Genomic DNA, 22,912 nt, shown 5'->3' on the forward strand with positions numbered 1-22,912 from the left:
GAACGTAGTAAGTGGTCCATTTCTGCTTTCCATGATTCTTCTTCATGGCATGTCACGGAAATTTTCCTTCTAAGATCAAAGATATGATAAATTCTTGGGGATGAAGTTTCTCTGATCTTTTTTCTATTTAACTAACAGATCTTGGGACATTTTTCTCTATCTTCAATACTCTGCTAGAAGTATTCTCTGTGTTTGTGCAAAAGTTCAAGGTGAAAGTTCGCTACAGTGTCATCAATTTCTTTCTTAGTTCCGAAGGTAACTATTTGTATACATCCTTCTATATTTCTGTTCTTCTAGTTTAATTTGCCTTGTTTCTCTTGAATTCCAATTAGATGATTGCATGGATTATTTCTCCTTTTAATGTTAGAACAAACACCAAAGAAACACAAAAAGAAAACGAATAGATTCAAATAAGATAACTCAGAGATTTAATGTGGGTCACACATTGATGTGCTATGTCCATGGGTGAAGGTGGAGATGATGATTCACTATATGATGGAAGAAATATTTCAAATTTACGTTATTAATTTGAAATGTTCTTGCCTGAGTATGAAAATGAGTTTGGTGCCTAATTGCATAAATTCAAGTAAGGTTGCAGAATGAAAAGATAGATACTTTAGAATGGGATGCACTGTTATGTCATTTTCTTTCATTTTCCTCCTTTTATTTAATAAATTCTCTTATTTTAATTTTAGGTGTCAAGGTTAAATTTGTGAATCCAGTCAATATCAGATACATATCACTTTCAGTAAGTTCGTCTTCAGTCATGGAACATGTTGTATCTGAAAATGTTGCACAACCGATTGAGCTACTTCATGGAGTTGAGGATAAATATGGAGGTGTCATTCTAGATATGAAGGACCCATTGGATTCTGAGGTCTTTGTTGCTGCTCTTAGAGCTTCAATATCAAAATGGAGGCAAGAGGTTGCAGTACAATCAAATTCTCTTATCTTTTGTTTATATTTTGATGGCTAGGTTAAATTATTTATTCAAACAGCGAAGTTGCAGGCCAGGAAAGTTACATATCCCTTGCATCCTTTCCAATTATTCTGATGAGATTGATGGGGAACTCATGAAATTATTAACTGATATCTTTATTTTGATCATAATAAAAAGTAAAAACATCATCAGACCTTTTAGCCTCTCTCCATTTGTGTACATCAAATTCCTTGAACTCTTCATGTTTTTTGATGTATACATTGAAGTGTCCTTCTCTAGCACTTCGAGCTTTTAGGTGAAACGGTAGCAAACATGGTATCAAAGCCGGGAAGTGAGGAAGTCAAGTGTTGGACTCCTGGGAAATGCATTGGAAGAGTTTTCCCAACAGTTCATCTTCATAGTGTCACGAGGGAGCTTCACTATGAGCCCACCCTTAATGATTCTGATTTGGGTTTGCGCTAGTTAACTTTGACACCTTATAATGAAAAGAGAAGCCGGTGAGGGCTGACTGCTCATGGTGAGAGTGTGGTAGAATAAGAAGTTCAATGCTCATTTCTATGTTTTGGTGACCTCCCTTTGAGTGTTATGACTCTGCTTTTTGGGGATTTTAATAGTCGTTTTTCGACACTCATGACCAAGTTTCACTTCCACCCAAGGCTGGTGTATGGTTGCAGTGAAACAGTTCTTATTCTCTCCGCCAGCCTTTCACCTTCAAACTTCTGTAGCATCCCTCTCCTTCTTTTGATAATTTTGCAGGGGTTGAGTAATATCTGATACATTTTTGCGAACTTCTGGTTTCTCCAGGCTTTTAGTTTCACTACAAATGTCCTAATTGTTGTTGTTATTACTGAGTAATATCTGATACATTTTTGCAGGGTAAGAAAGGTATTTGGATGAACTTGCCCATTGAACTTGTAAATCTTGTTGAAGCTGCTGTTAAGGTATTTCTCAGTATCGGTCTTTTTTCTCATCTTTCTTTAAATCACCTTAAAGCTGTTAAGGTATATCTCAGTATTTGTTCTGTTAATATTGAAAGATCCTTCATAATTTTACTTTGACTCATGTTTACAATTTGCAGGAGGGTTTCTACTACCACCATGCTGAGCCAACATACTTAATGCTTGTCTATTGGATTCCTGAAACTCCAAGTACTATACCTGCAAATGCTTCTCACCGAGTTGGTGTTGGTGCTTGCGTGATAAATGATAAAAGAGAGGTACTACATCTGCGGTTGCTGTCTATTAGTACTCTAATTAAATCAACACAAAACTCCAGGTGGCCTCTCTGCTTCATTAATATGTATGGTACACCCAAGGGGATTAAGAGCCAACATTTGTCCAATCCCCTAAATTATCTGATTGGATTATTGTAACTATCCTCTCTGTATGTATGCTATTGTTTGGTGGTGAAACAGAGATGGTGGAAGGTCCAGAAAGGTACTATGGACCTGATTGTTATGGTTACATCTTAATGTATATAAGTAACCTTTTTTTTTTTCCTGGTATAAACCTCCCTAATATCTGATTATATATGCTCATAGGAAAGTGTAAGAACTATTCTCCCTCATTGACACTGATTTGAATATTCCCCTTTGTTAGGTACCATAATTTTTGAACAAATCTTTTTTTTATAGTTCTTACAAGCCTATGTCTTCATTTTTGGTTGTGTTACTTTAAATTAGTGTATCCAATATAGATTTTATAAGATCCCTCAGTATTGAATCTTGTGATCTTCTTGTGATGGCCTCTAATTTTGGACCCTGTATTCCACTGTTTGGTAGATTCTGGTAATACAGGAAAAAAGTGGCCCGTTCGGGGGCACAGGTATTTGGAAGTTCCCTACTGGAGTTGTTGATGAGGTATTTATCTCAAGATGATAATCTTCCATTTCTTTTAGGCTTCATGTGGTTGGATGTGAAGTGAAGGGAAATGAAATTAAAACAAAAAGAATATGAAAATAAGAATCAACTTGAAAGGTTTTAGTACCATATTTTCTTAGATTTTAGTCGGTTACAAAATCATGATTGCAGAAATTTCCATTTTTTTAAAATTAATTTCTGTTCCCTTCTGTTCCATTTACTTGCAACCATTCAGAGACTTAAGAAATATGCAGTTTTTTCACTATTAACTGGCATCTTTCATCAGGGTGAAGATATTTGTAAGGCAGCAGTAAGGGAAGTTAAAGAAGAGACAGGAGTAAGTAATAAAAAGTTTGCGAATTTGAATTTCAAATTAATGTTTTATTGTAGTATTTCTATTTACATCAAAGGGTTATATCCTGCAAAAATCTTTACCTTTCTTTATGTGGCAGATTGATGCAGAATTTGTTGAAGTACTGGCATTTAGGTAAGGATGGCTTAATCTCACATGACTCTTTTCTTACAGTGCTACCGTCCTATTCCGCAGTTCCTGTATGTTCTTAATATCTTGGTTCATCATATCTGTCCCGAAATATATTGAGAAAATCCAATATTGCAAGAATACATGTATTACTATGTAGTTACTGATTCTGAATAAATAAAGATGGAGTCACACCTAGAAGATCTCTTATCTAGGTCACTGAAGTTTCCTTCATTGGTTTATGTAGACTTACCAATCCTCATCTCTTTTGGGCTTTCGATCAGGGCTTCGGATATTAATTTATATATTATTTATTTTTTTTAATTATAGGCAAAGTCACCAATCATTTTTTGGGAAGTCAGATTTAATGTTTGTTTGTGTGTTGCGGCCTCTCTCCTTCGACATCAAGAAGCAAGAAGTAGAAATCGAGGCAGCACAGGTAATTCATAGTTTACAATATTTTACAGCTCTAAGCAAAAACTGAGGTTAGAGGGAAGATTTTGATGCTACAATGACCATACTTATGGAACCACACCCCCCCCCCGGCGCGGGTGGGTGGTTTTTTCAATTTTTGATACAAGAGAAAGGGAGAAAGAAGAATAGGATAAAAAAGGGTGCCTCAGTGCTCTAGGCTCTTGCAGCCTTACCCCTGCTTGGCACAGAAGCTGTTTCCTGACTTGAATCCACAAACGCTAGGTTGTCATGGAGCAACCATACCATTGTGCTGAGGTCCACCCTCTAGAAAGAAGAATAGAATGCAGCACTTTAAATTGCACTCAGGTCCCTATTGCTTGGAGGAACTATGATTCGGTCCCTCATGTTTCAGAACTACAGTTGTGGTCCCTCAAGTTTGAGGAAACTATGAGTCCCCCCCCCCCTCCAGGCCGAGTTAGAAAGAAGTTAGTCCAAGTTATGATGAGAACATCTTTCAACTACCATGTTTCTTGAAGATGAAACTAGTTAGACCCTTGAGCATATCTCAGGATTTGGACTAACATGGAACCCTGATTATGGTTTCGACAAACATTTCATGAATGGAGCATGGTACATTGCAAGGATCACTAAAAATACCATTTCTAATATTTTTTTCTTCTTGTTTTAAATTCTTCCAGTGGATCCCAATTGAGGATTATGCAGCGCAACCATATGTTCAGAAAAATGAGCTAGCAAAGTTTTTCGCTGATATCTGCCTTGCAAATATTGATAAAGGTTATGGTGGATTTTCTTCGGTGATTACAACATCTGGTTTTAAAAGAAAGCCACTTTATTTGTACTTGAACAGCCGTGATCTGAACCCGGAGGAAGAGAGTGAAAGGGTGCATGATACACCGGCAGCATAGAGAATATCACTTCACCCCAACCACCCAATATTCAGGGTTATTTCAATGCTAACTGATGTACCATTTTTATATGACATTCATATAATATTTTTATGTTCCCTAATCATGATTGGTTTTGCAAACATTGAAGGGTGGCAAAATAAATAAATAATAAAGGAGTACAACCATGGATTTTGTTAGAGCAAACACCAAGAAATATGAGAATAAACAAAATCAGATCCGCACAACACACAGAGATTTAACGAAGTTCACACATTGCTGTGGTGTGCTACGTCCTCGGGTGAAGAAGAAGATGTTTCACTATGCTAAAGAGAGATTACACCCATGCAACGGCGAGAAAACTCACCCTGAAACCCTAGCTCAAAGCCCCCCTCAAATTACAATGACTTTCTCAAGAAGATAACAATACATGATATATTGCAGGTCGACGCATCAAGTTGCAGTCAATCCGGTCGAACCATACTGCAGGGGCTATTGGCCCGACCCCTTTGCTTCCATCACAGATATATCTCAAAAATCTTTCCATTCGGGTTGCCATCAAAATATGTCGAAGCCGATCAATCTTCAAAACGGGTCAAGAATTCAAGACAAACTTAACAGATTTTTAGGTATTGAGATCAGTGGATCAGTCAATACTAACCCAATACCAGATCTGTGATACAAAACCCGATATTGGCATCAATATAGTGAACTATATCCTTGAATATAATTCACAAATAGATGATCATGTCTAGGCCTCTAAGGTACTGGAAAAGAGACACCAGAGTGCTCTGGTGGTTCATGCCTCCCTTGTCGAAGGTTGGCTTGGGCTGTATTCTCAAGTTCAAGACAAATGAAATGGTTGCTATTAAGAAAATAGCTAATGCTTTCGATAATCACATGGATGCCAAACAGACCCTCTGCGAGATTAAGCTCCTCCAAGTCCAACATTAAATCATGAAAATGTATGTTGAGAGCCCCTTATCTGCAACCTTTACACTTTGATTGCCTAACATCATCCTTGGGGGTTGGGTTACAGGGCTGAGCAGGGAAGCAAGGGTAGGGGTTAAAATTTCAAAAAATATATTAGGGTTAAAGTTGGGATGTTGGATACTGTTTTCGAGTAGTTTGGTAAAAGGAAACCCAAAAGTGGGCAACCTGCTTCTAGGAATACTCCTTATATACTTCTTTAGCATAATATTTATTTCAACCAATCATAAATTGGGCCCTCGAAATTTTGTTCAAAATCTTAAGTACATTTAATTTCCATATTTTTGCGCACAAAAATCGTCTACAAGGAGGCAGTGAGGGTCAGTGAGCATCCGACAACTGGAATGCATGCCAAGATCCTTCTAGCCATTAGATCCTCACTGCCACTCATTGTTAGCCGTAGAGGATTTGAGTCCTATTTTTGCTTATAGAGCGATTGTATTAAACGTGTAGCACATCATTGTGTATGCGTTTTATTACCTTTTTTTTTATATATAGAAATACGTTTTATTATGTTGGATTTTTGAAAAGTATTATTGTCATCTAGTCTATTTAATTTCTGTCAAACATTAATAGACAAATCTACCCTTATTTTGTTTAAATCTGTTTTATTATGATTTTTCCCTTAAACCAACATGTGGAATAGGATAAAAAAGATCAAGATCAGAGATCGATCAAGACCAAAACTATTCCAATCCAACCGATCTCAACCATTTTGTTACATTTTTAAGAATCATGATCATCGTATGTATCTCGTCTCGTATCATTGCTGTTACCAAGCTTACCAACTATGCTTGTGTGATGATTATTGATTTATACAAAATCCTTTTCTATGGTAGAGAGTACCGTTGTTTTTTTTATTTTAATAAATGACTTAGTCTTTGTCTTCGTTCAGCTCTAGAGAGCTTTGAATTCAAATTAGATCGAGGACCAAGCAAGGAAATGCGTTAGCGCACTAGCTGATTCTAAATCAACTGCACAGGACTGCAATTGACCTTTTTTTTTCTTATATTTTTTGATAAACCAGGACTGCATTTGACGACGATAATAGATTAAAACCTTTTTCGTTTCTTATTTTTTGGGAGTTTCAATGGAGAATCTGGAGATGAATGATGCTAGTCTTTGTTTAAATACTCTAATATTGGTTTTTTGTTTTTTTTGATATTCAGGTTCAGCGTAATTGGAAAGAAGGTGGGTGAGAGGAATCAAAGTGTAAAAGGATCGACTTTTCCACCGTCGAGGAGTGGAAATTTTGTGTGCAGAGACATGGCGACTGCTTCTTGGATTACGTCTCTCATCTGTGCAAATTCTGCTATTCAATCTCCGGCTGAATGGTTGAGATTCATCTTCCCATCTCCATGCCCCCAACGACCGCTCTTTTCCGCCATCGATCTTATCTTCTTGCTCGTCATTTTTCACTTTGCCTATCAGAAGCTTTGTTCGAGATTCGGCTCTGACGGCCATTCCGATTCCTCCATTGAGAAACCCATACTGGAAAGCAAGAGAAATTATCTCAGAGCTACTCTCTGGTTCAAGCTCTCCCTGATTCTAACGGTGCTGTTAGCAATCCTTTACATTGTACTCTGCATTCTCGCCTTCACCAGAAGTACCGAATCGTCATGGAGGACACTGGAAGGTGTTTTTCTGCTCATCCAAGCCGCGACGCACTTAACTAGGGTTCGACTAAGCTCATCCGATGACCCTTCGAGTCTACTTGGTCGCGAACTTCGCTGTTGCCTGCTTGTTCGCTGCTTCAGCTAATATTCGACTTAGCTCCGTCCAATAGAGCTAGAGTTCCGAGTTAACAAAGGACGATGTGTTCTTCATTATAGAAACTCCGCTGATCTCCACGGTAGAAGGGATGGAACATAGAGGTCAAATGCGAATTTGGTCCTCTGATCTCCACGGTAGAAGGGCTAGGAACATTGGGTTTGGGTTATAATTTATATGTGTTTTAGGCAAATGGGTAAGGAACAGTGAGTTTGGATTATATGTGTTTAAGGAAAAAAAGTAATATAGTCTATTCAAATCTGCACCTAACAGAGATTAACGGTAAGGCCGTAAGGTCCAGTTCTAATTGTCAATAATGTAGCAAGCGTTTCGTTAAAATAGGCATTCTTGAAGGGGTCATCCATCTTTCGAAGTCGTCTTAGTTCTTTTCATTATTCTCTAGAACCTGACTAAACTTTAAGAACTCTCAAAATCATTAATAATTTAATTGAAGTAATTTTTTTTTTTTTCTTATAATAAATTCTCTTACTGTAACTTTAGGTTTCAAGGTTGAATCTGTGAATCCACTCAATATCTGATACATGCCATTTTCAGTAAGTTCGTCTTCAGTCATGGAACATGTTGAGCTACTTCATGGAGTTTAGGATGAATTTGGAGGTATCATTTTAGACATGAAGGACTCCTTGGATTACGAGGTCTTTGTTGCTACTCTTAGAGCTTCAATATCAAAATGGAGGCAAGAGGTATTGTTCCAATCAAATTCTCTTTTTCTTTTGTATATATTCTGATGGGTAGGAAAAATTGTTCTGTCAAACAGCAGAGTTGCAGGCTAACAACTTTAATTATATATCTATTGCATCCTTTCCAAATATGCTGATGAGATTGCTAGGGAACTCATGAAATTATTGACTGATATATTTATTTTGATCACAATGCAAAGTGAAATCATCTGCAGACCTTTTAGCCTCTCTCCATTTGTGTATTTATGAAATTCCTTGAACTCTTCATGTTAGTTGATGTATACATTGAAGCTGTCCTTCCCTAGTAGTTTGATCTTTTAGGTGAAACAGTAGCAAACATGGTATTAGAGCAGGAAAGTCAAGTGTTTGACTCCTGCACTCTCCTGCGAAGTGCATCGGAAGAATTTTCCCGACATTTCATTTTCCTTGGTGTCACGGGAATTTCACGTGCAAGGACAATGGGATCTTGGCCTGCATGTTTCTTTCTAGAGTCATTTCTTTCTTCACTATGTGCTCTGCCTTGATGGTTATGATTTGGGTTTGCGCTAGTTAACTTTGACACTTGGGAAAAGAGAAGCTGGTGCGACTGCTCATGGTGAGAGTGCTCAATTCTGTGTTTTGGTGACCTCCCTTTTGAGTGTTATGACTCTGCTTTTTGGGGATTTTAATAGTCGTTTTTCGACACCCTTGACTACGTTCCACTTCCACCCAAGGCTGGTGTATGATTGCACTGAAACAGGTCTCATTCTCTCCGCCAGCCTTTCACCTTCAAACTTCTGTAGCATCCATGATAGATTCTTGAGGAAAGGCCAAATGTTTGTCCTGATCATCCCTCTTTTGATAATTTTGAGGGGGTTGAGTAATATCTGTACATTTTTGCCAACTTCTGGTTTCTCCAGGCTTTTAATTTCACTACAAATGTCCTAATTGTTGTTGTTAATACTGAGTAATATCCGATACACTTCTGCAGGGTAAGAAAGGTATTTGGATGAAATTGCCCATTGAACTTGTAAATCTTGTTGAAGCTACTGTTAAGGTATATCTCAGTATTGGTCTTTTTTCTCATCTTTCTTTATATCACCTTAAAGCTGCTAATAAGAATGCAGAGTTTAGTCATATAATTGTTTTGGTCCTTTTATCTCAATAGATTCATGTTTCATCTGTAGATCTTCTATAAGTATATACTGTTAAGATAACAAATAGTTTCGATTACATACTTACTAATGTAGGGTTTAATGTAGTTTGTTTTGTGGGGATTTGTTCTGTTAATATTGATAGATCCTTTATATTTTACTTTAACTCATGTTTACAACTTGCAGGAGGGTACTACCACCATGCTGAGCCAAAATACTTGATGCTTGTATATTGGATTCCTGGAACTCCAAGTACTATACCTGCAAATGCTTCTCACCGAATTGGTGTCGGTGCTTGTGTGATAAATGATAAAAGAGAGGTACAGCATCTGCAGTTGCTGTCTATTAGTACTCTAATTAAATCAACACAAAATTCCAGTATGGTGTACCCAAGGGGATTGAGAGCCAACATTTGGATAATCCCCTGAAACACCTAATTGGATTATTGTAACTATCCTATCTGTTTGTATGCTATTGTTTGGTTGTGAAACAGAGATGGTGGAAGGTCCAGAAAGGTACTATGGACCTGATTGTTATGGTTACATTTTGATTATATATGAGTAACCTTTTCTTTTTCGTGGTATAAACCTCCCTAATATCTGATTATTTATGTTCATAGGAAGAATAATTCTCGTCCATTGACACCAATTTGAATATTCCGCTTTGTAGGTACCATCATTTTTGAACAAATCTTTTTCTGTACCATAGTTCTTACAAGCCTATGTCTTCATTTTTGGTTGTGTTACTTTAAATTAGTGTATCCAATATAGATTTTGTAAGATCACTCAGTATTGACTATTGAATCTTGTTATCTTCGTGTGTTGGCCTCTAATTTTGGATCCCCGTATTACATTTTTTGGTAGATACTGGTAGTACAGGAGAAAAGTGGCGCGTTCCGGGCCACAGGTGTTTGGAAATTCCCTTCTGGAGCTGTAGATGAGGTATTTATTTCTAGATGACAATCTTCCATTTCTTTTAGGCACTTGAAAGGTTTGAGTACCATATTTTCTGAGATAGTTACAAAATCATGATTGCAGAAATTTCGATTGTTTTAAAATTTATTTCAGTTCCCTTCTGTACCCTTTTGCACGATTGCAGTTCCCTTCTGTACCCTTTACTTGCAAGCAGACAGATGTAAGAAATATGCAGTTTTAGAAGAGACAGGAGTAAGTAATAAAAAGTTTGCAAATTTGAATTTGCAATTAATGTTTTATTGTAGTATTTCTATATACATCAAAGGGTTATATCCTGCAAAAACCTTTACCTTTCTTTATGTGGCAGATTGATGCAGAATTTGTTGAATTACTGGCATTTAGGTAAGGATGGCTTAATCTCACACTGTTTTTTATATGCTTAAACTGAAAGTGTCATTCTAGTTAAGAACTTACAGTGCTACCATCCTATTCCACAGTGCTTGTATGTTCTTAATATCTTGGATCATCATATTTGTCCTCATGAAATATATTGAGAAAATTCAATATGACAAGAATACATGTTTTACTGTGTAGTTACTGATTCTGAATAAATAAAGGTGGAGTCACACCAGAAGATCTCTTATCTAGGTCACTGAAGTTTCCTTAATTAGTTTATGTATACTTATCAATCCTCATCTCTTTCGGGCTTTTGATTAAGGTTTTGTTTTGTTTTGTTTTTTTCAATATTAATGCAGGCAAAGTCACAAGTCATTTTTTGGGAAGTCAGATTTACTCTTTGTTTCCATGTTGCGGCCCCTCTCCTTTGACATCACGAAGCAAGAAGTAGAAATAGAGGCAGCACGGGTAATTCATAGTTTACAATATTTTACAGCTCCAACCAAAAACTGGGAGGGGAGAGGGAAGATTTTGATGCTACAATGACCATACTTGTGGACATCCCCCCCCCCCCCCTTTTTCAAGTTTAAATTTTTGATGAAAGAGCAAGGCAGAAAGAAGAACAGGACAAAAAAAAGGGTGTACCTAGTGCTTTAGGCTCCTGCCACTTCCAGGTTCGGGGAGATTCATAACGTACGCTACATTACCCTTGCTTTGCAGAGAAAGCTGTTTCCTGATTTGAATCCACAACCACTAGGTTGCAATGGAGCAACCTTACCATTGTGGTGCGGTCCATTCTTTAGAAAGAAGAATAGATGTAGCACTTAAATTGCACTCAGATCCCTATTGCTTGGGGGAACTATCATTTGGTCCCTCATGTTTCAGAAACTACAGTTGTGGTCACTTAAGCTTGGGGAGACTATGAGTCCCCTCCCCTGCCCTGGGCGAGTTAGAATGAAGTTAGTCCAAGTTATGAGAACATCTCTCGCAACTCCCATGTTTCTTGAAGATCAAACTCGTTAGACCCTCGAGCATCTCTCAGGATTTAGTCTAACATCAATCAAACAGAGGAACCCTGGTTATAGGTTCCACAAACATTTGGTTTCCTGACCATAGGCTTAGAAACATGAGGGACTCCATTTGTAGTTTTACCAAACATTTAGGACTACAATTGTACTTTATCCAAGAAAAGAATAATATGAAATAACAGAGGAACACTTGGGTCTAACTTTTTTTTTTTTTCCTTTCAAATTCTTCCAGTGGATAACAATTGAGGATTATGTAGTGCAACCATATGTTCAGGGACATAAGCTAGCAAAGTTCTTCGCTGATATCTGCCTTGCAAAGATTGATAGAGGTTATGGTGGATTTTCTTCGGTGATTACAACATCAGGCTCTAAAGGAAAGCCAATTACTTTGTACTTGAACAGCCGTGATCTGAACCAGGAGAGGGAGAGTAAAAGGGTGCATGAAACACCGGCAGCATAGAGATCACTTCCGAGATCACTTCCACCCTTTTTGTTTTTTTCAACAACCTGGTATTTCAATGTTAACGGATGTATCATTTTTTTCCTATAAATAAATAATATAGGAGTACGACCATGGATTTAGGTATCGGGATCATTCGTACCCTATCCTTAACCAGGGTCAATGTTTTGAACTCTCTTACCAAAAAAAAAAAAATGTTTTTGAACTCCATTACCAATAAAGAATAAGTTTTTTTTTTTTTTTAGGTAGGGAGGGAAGTAGATAACAGTTAGGAGGTTCGAACTCGAGACCTCCTAGTGACCATGGGTTTTTTGTATATCACAACTCATCAATTATGTTAGCAGTTGTTAATAGAGAATAAGGTTACAACGCTTATCTTCACAACTTGTTTACAAAGAAAGAGAATCTTGTTATAAACATATATCAAAAAATCTTAACTATGAAAAGTACAAAATTACCCTTGATAAATGAGTCCCAAATAAAAATTCGAACAAAACCATCGTTCTTTGAGGGCCATGCACTAGTCCTCAGGTTTGTGCTGTAAGGACAAATCTACACGTGTCCCATTTGCAACCAGCCTGAACCCGATTGCACCCGTTATCCCTATTGTAACAATCTGTGATTGGTCAATTTTTTAGCATGGATCATTGTGTTCGTCTTCGCTTGGTATCCTCATACAACTGATCTCGTTAATTTAGGATAAAGTTTTGATTGTTTTTGGAACAATAAAATTCCCTTCATCCCAAAAACCAAACAAAAAAAAAATGTCTACGCTAACAGTCGTATGGCTTTTTGTGGCCCTTGAAACTTCCCAAAAACATGGGGAGGGGGAGGGGGAGGGGGAGGGGGGAAGGGGGAATGTCTCAAACTTTAATACTGGTTTTCTTCCGCAGTAGCAAAGACCAATTCTGTTTTAATTCATCTCCGGTCGCGTGATAGCTCGGCTGTGTTCAAACTTGAAAGTTCTAGGAAAGGTAAAAGATTTATGATAAATTCTTTGGGTTACAGTTTCTCTGATCATTTCCATTTGAAGAAAATATATTCAGATATTTTTCTCGATCTTCAGTGCTCTTAGTTATTTCCTTCTTTAATCTATCATGTGATCTCGCATTTTGTTTGGAGAATTCTGGTTATATACGCTTCTATTAATTCCATGTAATTGAAATGCTTTATAATCTTAATGAATCAGTTTCAGTTCTGAATAATTAAGTCAATCGTATTACTTCATGTTGATTTTACTGCAAAAGAATTTTTTGTTTCATCGTACCTGGGAAAGGCAATGATTTATACTCGATTTGCTTACCGTCAGACCTAACCTTATAACTATAGTCGCTTCCTGGTCTAAAATTTCCACTGGCATTCGTACTCTTATCATTGGGTTCTTTATTTAATTTCATTTTTACATTATTAAGTTGGATATGTTCTTGCTTCATTTTACTGCCAAAAGAAAAGAGCATTTATGGTTTTTTTTTTTTTTTTTTTTGTGTAGAATTTATGGTTGACTTAGTGCTGAATGTTACCTCATTGGTATTTGCTTTGGAAATTCATGGTTTTAAGCTTTTGTTTCTTCTGCTTAAAATCCTTCTCGCAAATGGGCAGATGCTCGATGTCCCTGTTGTTAAAATGTATTCCAGTGTAGGCCTGTAAGGGCCATATTACGCATTAAGAACTGAAAAAAAAGAAAAAGAAAAAGAAGCAATTGTTTTCCTGAATTTGGTGTCTAATTAGCATAAATTCAAATAAAACTACAGAATAAAAAGATAGATACTCAGTATGGGATGCTCTGTTATGTCATTTTTCTTCATTTTCCCCCTTTTAAAATAAATTCTCTTATTTTAATTTTAGGTCTCAAGGTTAAATCCGTGAGTCCACTCAATATCAGATACATATCACTTTCAGTAAGAACGCCTTCAGTCATGGAACACGTATCTGAAAATGTTGCACAACCAATTGAGCTACTTCATGGAGTTGAGGATAAATATGAAGGTGTCATTATAGATATGAAGGACCCCTTGGATTCTGAGGTCTTTGTTGATACTCTTAGAGCTTCAATATCTAAATGGAGGCAAGAGGTTGTAGTATCAAATTCTCTTCTCTTTTATATATATATTGATGGCTAGACAAATTTTTTTTATTCAAACAGCGAAGTTGCAGGCCAGGAGAGTTATATATCCCTTGCGTCCTTTCCAAATATTCTGGTGAGATTGCAAGGGAACTCATGAAGTTATTGACTGATATCTTTATTTTGATCACAATACAAAGTTAAAAAATATGCAGACATTTCAGCCTCTCTCCATTTGTGTACATCAAATTTCTTGAACCCTTCATTTTCATTCAGCTAGCTCTATTTTTAAGAGAAAAACCATGTGCCCTTTAAGCCCATGGAGTGGATATCAATACTTGTATGACATTAAGAGAATCAATACATAACCAAAAAAAAAAAAATACATACAAACACTTTAATCCCTAATCCGGAAGTCATTAGGAAAATGACTACAAAGGAACTTTATGTGGCATCCACCACAAAGGAGCTAGAACCCCTCTATCAAGCACACACTTTATAGCTCAAAATAATACAATCAAATGGCATATGTATATGCCCCCAATTTGTTCAATGTATTGATTGTGGCGTTTTGTCAAACACCTTGCCTACAATCTAATACCATTATAATAGAGAAAGCACAAATTGAAGTTACCTACAATGAGATGCTTCTCCTTGCTTGCTTCTATTCCCTTGAACCTTCAAACACCGTTCTTGAAGGAGTAGAACTCTCTTTGTTTCTTCTTCACAAACCCTAGGATTATGGGGGTGGTTCTTCTCATCCTTTCTTCACAACTCTTGATGTTCTCTAGCAATGCTTGAAGAATTCTTCACAATCTTGATGCTGTGAAGCTTCAATGAGGCACAAAGGAAGCCTTCTTGGTTTGTTCTCTTTGGAGACTCTGCTCTTCTCCCTTGTCTTAAGTGGGTATTTAATCTCCTTTTTTTTTTGGGTACAGCCCTGGTCCAATACCCAACTTAAATAGCCAAGGATGACATACAGCAATTGGTCATGTGTAGCTGCCTTCGACGATTGATGTAACTTGCTAGACTTCAAGCCTGCATCAACCTGCTCTCCCTTCACGTTGACTCGATCTTCTTCGTGTTGAACAGAATGTAATAGGTGTCGAGTTTGTCAGTCATGCATTTCAATGCAAAATGTTCTTTGTTCTACACGCCTTTGATGTCGAGTAAATGTTGACCTCACCAGGCGTCGATCCTTCTATTTTGATGTTGAACATACTGTGTTGCATGTCGAGTACTCGAGTTTATCAGAAGCACCATTCGGCACTAGGCTTACTTCATGTTGACATTGAACAAGCATCGAGCTCCATTCGCTTAGTGTTGAACAGGACTCATTCAACGTTGAATTTGGGCAGGTGCCACAATTCTTTTTTTTTTTTTTTTTTTTTGGCCTCTTCTTATCAACAGCCCATGCTTCAACCTCAGCAATCCACCCATCACCTTGGGAGTGTGTCGACTCATATGACAACAATGACAACACCAGCAGCCTCTTTGCACAACAATATGTGCTGTTGGCAGTGGTGGCCTTGGGGTAATAAAGTGATGGCTTAGAAAGCATACAATGCTGGAAAATGTGGGAGGAAATTAAAGGTAGTCATGGATTTCAATATCTTGGTGGTCTATCACAATGCCATAGTTTGTATAAAGGGGTGGAATTCTTATCTGACCTGGCAACATGCCTTCTCCTTCTCCTTGGGTTGTGTTAGTGGTTGGGCATCTCCCTTACCCAGTTTCCCTGGGTTAGGGTGGTGTATTCAACTAGATTAATAATTGATTCAAGTTTACTTGAGCATTTTTAAAATAAATCTGGTCTTTTGTCATGACCAATTGTGCAAAATGGTGCATACGTAGGGGTCGGCTCTTCTAAGATCTCTTTTATGTCAAAGCCTGGTCATTCAAATAATAGTAGTTTGTTAGCATGGAAAGCTTTATAGCATGGTGTAGGAGGTCCCCCCCCCCCCTTCTTTTTTGCAACCGGGGGGGGGGGGGGGGGAGGTGGTTGGTTGCTTCTTCCTCCCACTCTGTTCAATGCTTTGGTTACCTTGGGTTGGCTTTATTAAATGGTGTCTGTCCCAAAATGCCTGCCTCCAGTATGTTTGTAAAATGCATGTTAACAAGTAATAGGCCAAATTTTGTTGCTTGGAAATCATTGTTAAGTTTTTTATGTGTTCAGTAGTATTTGAGCCACGAGACAAAAATTGCTCTTTTCAAGACTGGTGGTGTTGGAACCTGAAAGTTTGCTTATTTCTGTTGACAACAAACAAGAACCATAACTTTATTCCAACTAAATGAGGTCTGCTACATGGATTTGATATGGTACAGAGAAAATAATAAGAATAAAAGGAAACAAAATGAAAGTAAAGGATAATAAAAAGGAGGTAGCATGAGGTAAGAGAAGAAGTCAAAAGAGCATCACTGGAACATCCCCAACAAGGGGTCGGGTACACGAGTTCTAGTCCTCCACATTACTCTATCCGCAGTCATACTAGGATCGAGCCCTACTGTATGCATATCCTTTCTTATCACTTTGTTATAGCCATTTTAGGCCTACCCCTACCTCTTCTTTGCTCCTTCTAAATCAATCTGGTTGCTCTTCCTTACTGGGGCATCTACGGGTCTCCGTTGTACATGGCCATACCATCTCAACTGACTCCCGGGGAGCTTGTCTTGGATTGGTGCAACCCCCAAATATAATCATTCCTTACTCTATCTCTGTTGATCTTTCCGCACATCCTCCTCAACATACTCATCTCCGCCACACCCAATTTATTCAAATTACTCTTCTTGATTGCCCAACACTCTGCACCATAAGTCATAGCTAGTCGTATTATCCCATAGAATTTTTCCTTGAGTTTGATTGGAAAAAATATTTTTCCTTAAAGATATGTATCGTCTGTTTTTCATGGCTCCAATCTACTACAATGTCCTAATTTTTGTTGTTAGTACTGAGTATTTTCTGATACATTTTTGCAGGGTAAGAAAGGTGTTTGGATAAAACTTCCTATTGAACTTGTAAACCTTGTTGAAGCTGCTGTGAAGGTATCTTAATATAGGCCTTTTTCTCATCTTTCTTTAAATCATCTTAAAGCTATGACACTGTTCTTAACTTGTTTCCTTGATATGTTGCCTACATCTGCACAGATGTAACTAGGAATGGAGAGTTTAGTTACATATTTGATTTTGATTCTGTATTCTCAATAGATCTCATGTTTCATCTGTAGATCATAGTTGCTACTAAAGTAACTATTTATTTCTTTATATGTTGCTTTTATTTTCTTTAAGTATTAAGATGAATGCTGATTTCAATTACATAATGTATAGTTTAATGTAGGTTTGTTTGTTTGTTTTCCTTTTTTTGGCTTTCGCTTAACATTGATAGATCCTTTATATTTTTCTTCAACTCATGTTTACAATTTGCAGGAGGGGTTCTGCTACCACCATGCTGAGCCAAAATACTTGATGCTTGTATATTGGATTCCTGAAACTGCTAATACTATACCTGCATATGCTTCACACCGAGTTGGTGTCGGTGCTTGCGTGATAAATGACAAAAGAGAGGTACGACATCTGCAGTTTCTATCTCACAGTACTCTTATTAAATCAACACAAAACTCAAGGTGGCCTCTCTGCTTCATTAATATGTATGGTGCGCTCAAGGGGATTGAGAGCCAACATTTGGCAAATCTTCTAAAACACCTGATTGGATTATTGTAACTATCCTATATGTCCAGAAGGGTACTATGACCTGATTGTTATGGACCTTATGGTCACATTTTAATTGTATATAACCAGTCTAAAAGGTTATTTTTTGTGTTATCAACCTCCCAAATATCTAATTATATATGCTCATAGGAAAGTGTAAGAATTGTTCCCTCCTATCTGTACTGATTTGAATATCCTATGTAGGTCAAAACCATTGGGATTAGGTTTACCTTATCCATCTGATCCAACTGTTGAGTAAATCTGGTGATTGTCCAGGAAGAAGTATGCAAGTGGGATAGTTTGAGACAGTGCCCCTGCCGGTGCCTCACTTTTCCTTCCTGGTCATACTGTGGTACTCTTGAGCTATACTAAACACACTAGCTTGTTTTGAGATATCATGTTCACATCTTCAGTTTTTTTAACCATTTAGAGCAGACATACAAAATTAAATATGGAGATAAAGACGGGCTCTCACATACACACCACCCGCACAACCCAAACCACATGTAGTATTGTATGGAATGGGCAGTATCACTCTTCTATAAGTGGAGTATTTGGACACTTGTATGCCAAGAAGAATATACTGGAAGAGGTGAGATACTGGTTCACACTTTATTTTACTAAAATGGACAAGAGCATGCAGGAACTGTTGGATAGTTCTGAAGTTCCCTTGTTAGATGGACAGCCTATATTTATTAGCATATGGAAGAATGATGCAGTTCAAGGAAGAACACTGTTCATGTGGTACTGTTCACATGATACTATTCATATGAACCTGGTGTGGCTCCATGAAGCTAGCTTGTGTGGGAGAGATGGAGCTGCAAAGATCTTTTAGTAGTTACCATTTTGTTTTAGTTTCTGTTCTTGTGATGGGCTTGTAGTCATTAAAAGTTGTAGCAACCAAGAGTCTTTTCATTTTATTAAGTTTCTAATTTTTGTAATACCAAGGGGTCTTATTTTAGAAGTTCCTAAATATCTTGGCAGTCAAGTAACCCCACACATTAGAAGGGTTGCTAATTTTGTATTGTGGTTATTGGTTATTATAAATAAAGAGGAAGGGGCAGTTAGCCCGCAAATTTTATGTTTGACAAAACTATGTTCTATGTGAGTGTGTGCACTGTGGTGGATCAGTCACTGCCCTTGTGGTGAAGCAAGTGGAAAACAAGGTGGTGAAGCATTGGAGGGAGGGTGGTGATGCCCAACCGCAGGCCATTGGTGGTGATACCTATTGGTCATATCCTTTTCTTTTCTTTTCTGCCATACATTCTAGCAAAATATGACTCCTACCATGGGCATCTCTAAGTGAGTTGTAACTTTCTTCTTTGTTCTTTTTTTAAGTTCCTAACACTAATATAATTTCCTTCATATTCTGTTAGTTGTTTCAGCACTGATATGATGTCCGTTATCTTGTGTTGGACAGCAACCTAGTTTAAACTTCAACCGACAGATTCTTAGAATCTGTCTCACAGTTTGGGCTGATATTAAACTATGTTACTCTCCTCCATCCCTACTCCATTTGACATAAATTTTGTGTTTATCAGATGGCTGGTTAGTGAGATATATCAGTTTTATCTACTTACTATTTTTCTGTTTTTGCAGCTTACAAATTTCTGTCCATGTCCATTTCTCATCATTCGAACATTAACTTCCTTTGATATTTTTACTGCTTAAGTACCTCCATAGGTTCTCTAGGATCTTATTTTCACCTTCATCCGGTTCATCATTTAGGAGTACTATTTAGTCAGTTTCTGCTGTGTTTTGGATTACTGCGATTCTGTTTTCTGTACGTTTATTAGTGTTGATTTATTTCAGCCTACTGTACTTCATCAAAGAAATGCTGCCATGGCAGACATCCATGCCTTTGCTGACATACTAGATCCATTTCACATTCTGAGCATGTGTGTGTGCATGCATATGCATGCACAGACGTCATGCATGCACAGACGTCATGACTTTCTGTCATATGGTTGGATGATGTAAGTTCATCCTTGGTTCTGGACACTAATTTGGCAGAATGAGAAATGACTGCAACTGACTGTATCCTGAGAGTTGAATAGAAAACCCACTTTTTTAGAGAGAGAGAGAGAGTCACTGAAGTTTCCTTCATTTGGTGATGTAGACTATTATCAATCCTCATTTCTTTCTGGCTTTTGGTCAGGGCTTTCGATTTTTTTAAATTTTTTTCTTGATTTTTTTTCTTTACAGGCAAAGTCACCAGTCATTTTTTGGGAAGTCAGATTTATTCTTTGTTTGCATGTTGCGGCCCCTCTCTTTTGACATCCAGAAGCAAGAAGAAGAGATCGAGGCAGCACAGGTAATTAATTCATAGTTTTCAATATTTTTTAGCTCTAAGCAAAAACGGAGCCCTCACTCCATGCAAAATAAAAATAAATATTGGAGCTTTAATCTTTTGGGACATGTTGGAGCTTTTTGGGGGAGGGGGAAGATTTTGATGCTACAATGGCTATAGTTATGGATTCCCTCCCTCCCTTCCCCCATCCACCCCCAGGCCTGTTAGATTGAAGTCCAAGCCGTGTTTCTCGTGATTTCCATGTTTCTTGAAGATGACTATTTTTCGCGTTCAAATAATCTCCTAACTAATTAGATCCTTGGTTCATTGGCTCTATTCTTACAAAGACCCTTGGTTAGTATCTCTGATCAAGGTTGTAATTAGTTTGGAGGATTCTTTTAGTTGGGTTACTTGGTGGAACAGTCATATGCAAGAAAATAAAAATCCTGTGTGCGTATCAGATTTGGACTAACATTAGTCTAACAGAGAAACCCTGATTGTGCTTTTTCTACAAACGTCAGATTTCCCAAACAAAGGTTTTGAAACAGGAGGGACCCCAATTTTAGCTTGGCCAAACATTTAGGACTACAATGGTACTTTACCCAAGAAAATAATAAATAGGAAATAGTGGAACACCTGGGTCATGACTGGAGCATGATACATTGTAGGGGTTCACTAAAAATTACATTTTTTGTCTAGTAATGAAGTTTTTTCTGTCGGAGATCGTCAGAATTCAGGACAAAATTGAAATGTTATTCTGAATGTTGGGATCGATCTGTCTCTATAATCTATCATTTCTTGCAACTCAGAATCCTGTAACATAGTGCCACTGTTGTGGGCGGATGATGAAATGACTGCCCTGTCTATTTCAAGTTCCATTCTGTTTTCAAAAACCATCGTATATACAATGGACTGGAAATGTTATTGTCTCCCTGGATCAAGAGGAGTGCACTAGCTGATGGCTAACATCAATGTCTGCCAATATTTGACCGAAACGATGATAAAAAATTGATAGTGCAGCTATCTAAATTGGCTGTGATTCTTCATTAGCCATTTGTGGCACTCACTGGGAGGACAACTTATCCTTTGTTGAAGAAGTATTCCCTGTGTAGAAATACAGGATATATGAACCATAAAAAGGCTTATGAGAATTCTTAACAAATTTTTTTTTTTTTTTGGTTCTTCAAGTGGATGCCAATTGAGGATTATGCAGCACAACCATTTGTTCAGAAATATGAGCTAGCAAAGTACTTGAGTGCCACCTGCATTGCGAAGATTGATAAAGGGTATGCTGGATTTTCTCCGGTGCTTACCACATCGACGTTTCCAGAGAAGCCATTTGATTTGTACTTGAACAATCATGATCTGAATCAGCCCCGATGTTCCCGTGACCATTCCTAGATAAAGTTATTGCCTAGAAGTTTTTTAGGGTAGGTGATCCAAGCCAATGGGAGCACGGGAGTAGGTGTTGCACGGTTCATATACAAGGAGGGGTCTGCATTTGGGGGAGAAGAAAATTTGTGCGAGAGGGCTCATGATTCTGGTAGTGTGAAGGTCGCTTTCCCTGTTCTATAGTATCCTTTGTATTCCAATGTTAACTGATGTATCATTTTCTCACAAAACAGCACATTGCTATATCCTTACTATGGTGAAACCTATAATATAAGAATGCAAGGCAATTCCCATGACCAGCATCTAATCCAAAAGCTTGAGCTTTAGAGTGAAGATACCTTTCCCAAAGTCATAAGCTTAATGATCGCATATTATCCGACCAATGTGGGAATAAATCTCCCGTTCCAGACCATGGAGTGCACTCATTACATCAACTCCATTTTTAGGCAATGGGACTAAACATGGTAATCACACACTATCCATTCAATGTTGGACCTAATCTCCCCATTCCTGGCCACATAGTGCACTCACTACATCAACTCCATTAGATTTGGGCAACGGGTCTCATATTATCGACACATGGATAACCCATGTGGATACCATTAATCTTTGAAAACTACTCAACTTCATCACGTTAGCCTTTCTCAATCAGAACCTTGTGTGCATTATTTTCATTTCCTATGGAGAACACAACTTTGTATGATTCTAGTGGAGTATGCAGTAATGGTTCATTGATTTATTAATAGTGATATGGTGGTAGTTAATATGTTAATTATTCCAATTGTAATTTCATATATTAATGGTCCTTTTTCTGCATTTGGATGGAAGATAGATAAAATTCTTTTTCGGTTTGAAGAATCGTCGACCCTTAATTATCAAAGCATTGTAAATATTAGGCATCTTGCCCCGGAAAGGCTACATCCAAAACCAAACCAATGATTTTAGCAATACATCTAATCATCAAATATAGTTAACAAATTCCAATTGAAGAATAAATTAGAGGGTGACAATTTGTAGATTTAAAAAGAAAAAGAAATCAAAATTTGTCAAAGTTTCAGACTACATAAATAGTCATTAATTCAGGTATTAAATGGTTGAATGAAAAAAAGGAGACCAAAAAGTCTTTAATTTCTTATTGACATATTGTGAAGTTTTCAAATTTCATCGATCATCACTAGTTTATGTACCACTTACATATAGTGTCCTTGCATTTGAATTTCATGTCTATGACTATGACAACCATAGTCTTGTAACATCTCACTGGTCCATTTTTTCAACTTTAAAAAAGTACGGAAAGTGTTTTTAAATCAAATCCAAAATAGCATAAAATTAATTTCATTACAATGAAAATAACATTCGGGTCTTGGCCAGTGGAGTTCTCTTTATGTTGTTGACCAACACAGGTGGACGGAAGGGAAAATGGTTCCTACAAGCCTTGTAACAATCCATCCCTCTTGCCACATGGATAATTAT

The 22,912-nt window shown here is 37.4% G+C and overlaps 2 protein-coding genes and 1 long non-coding RNA gene across 5 annotated transcripts; all 3 read left to right on the plus strand.

The window, feature by feature from the left end:
- The first annotated feature begins 108 nt into the window (after nucleotides 1-108).
- LOC122060181 (nudix hydrolase 2-like) lies at nucleotides 109-21,738 on the plus strand. 3 transcript variants are annotated; one of them, XM_042623392.1, is made up of 9 exons: nucleotides 109-255; nucleotides 696-925; nucleotides 1,816-1,881; nucleotides 2,019-2,156; nucleotides 2,721-2,798; nucleotides 3,085-3,135; nucleotides 10,474-10,508; nucleotides 10,862-10,970; nucleotides 21,236-21,738. In XM_042623392.1, exons 2-9 carry the CDS (start codon nucleotides 767-769, stop codon nucleotides 21,446-21,448), a joined length of 849 nt encoding a protein of 282 aa, XP_042479326.1. In that variant the 5' UTR covers nucleotides 109-255; nucleotides 696-766; the 3' UTR covers nucleotides 21,449-21,738. The 3 variants fall into 3 exon arrangements, with proteins under 3 accessions (XP_042479326.1, XP_042479321.1, XP_042479314.1); XM_042623387.1 differs by lacking the exons at nucleotides 10,474-10,508; nucleotides 10,862-10,970 and adding exons at nucleotides 3,251-3,285; nucleotides 19,963-20,071 and having other exon boundaries at nucleotides 110-255; XM_042623380.1 differs by lacking the exons at nucleotides 10,474-10,508; nucleotides 10,862-10,970; nucleotides 21,236-21,738 and adding exons at nucleotides 3,251-3,285; nucleotides 3,610-3,718; nucleotides 4,392-4,725 and having other exon boundaries at nucleotides 110-255.
- Nucleotides 9,377-10,240, plus strand: LOC122060215. The gene is made up of 4 exons (XR_006134280.1): nucleotides 9,377-9,512; nucleotides 9,812-9,861; nucleotides 10,056-10,133; nucleotides 10,230-10,240. It is a non-coding gene; the product is annotated as an uncharacterized LOC122060215 (long non-coding RNA).
- On the plus strand, nucleotides 12,809-18,850 carry LOC122060204 (nudix hydrolase 7-like). Its single transcript, XM_042623402.1, has 5 exons — nucleotides 12,809-12,964; nucleotides 13,836-14,062; nucleotides 17,029-17,094; nucleotides 17,476-17,613; nucleotides 17,962-18,850. The coding sequence occupies exons 2-5, from the start codon at nucleotides 13,907-13,909 to the stop codon at nucleotides 17,998-18,000; spliced, it is 399 nt and encodes a 132-aa protein (XP_042479336.1). The 5' UTR covers nucleotides 12,809-12,964; nucleotides 13,836-13,906; the 3' UTR covers nucleotides 18,001-18,850.
- Nucleotides 21,739-22,912: the final 1,174 nt, after the last annotated feature.

This window comes from Macadamia integrifolia, chromosome 2 (assembly GCF_013358625.1).
Source record: "Macadamia integrifolia cultivar HAES 741 chromosome 2, SCU_Mint_v3, whole genome shotgun sequence".
NCBI classification, from domain to species: domain Eukaryota; kingdom Viridiplantae; phylum Streptophyta; class Magnoliopsida; order Proteales; family Proteaceae; genus Macadamia; species Macadamia integrifolia.

Coding starts and splice junctions, on each gene's coding strand:
- LOC122060181 (XM_042623380.1), top strand. CDS start 767: ATGGAACATGTTGTATCTGAAAATGTTGCACAACCGATTGAGCTACTT. Junction 2,157..2,720: donor TGATAAATGATAAAAGAGAG/GTACTACATCTG, acceptor ACTGTTTGGTAG/ATTCTGGTAATACAGGAAAA. Junction 2,799..3,084: donor CTACTGGAGTTGTTGATGAG/GTATTTATCTCA, acceptor ATCTTTCATCAG/GGTGAAGATATTTGTAAGGC.
- LOC122060204 (XM_042623402.1), top strand. CDS start 13,907: ATGGAACACGTATCTGAAAATGTTGCACAACCAATTGAGCTACTTCAT. Junction 14,063..17,028: donor TATCTAAATGGAGGCAAGAG/GTTGTAGTATCA, acceptor ACATTTTTGCAG/GGTAAGAAAGGTGTTTGGAT. Junction 17,095..17,475: donor TTGTTGAAGCTGCTGTGAAG/GTATCTTAATAT, acceptor TACAATTTGCAG/GAGGGGTTCTGCTACCACCA.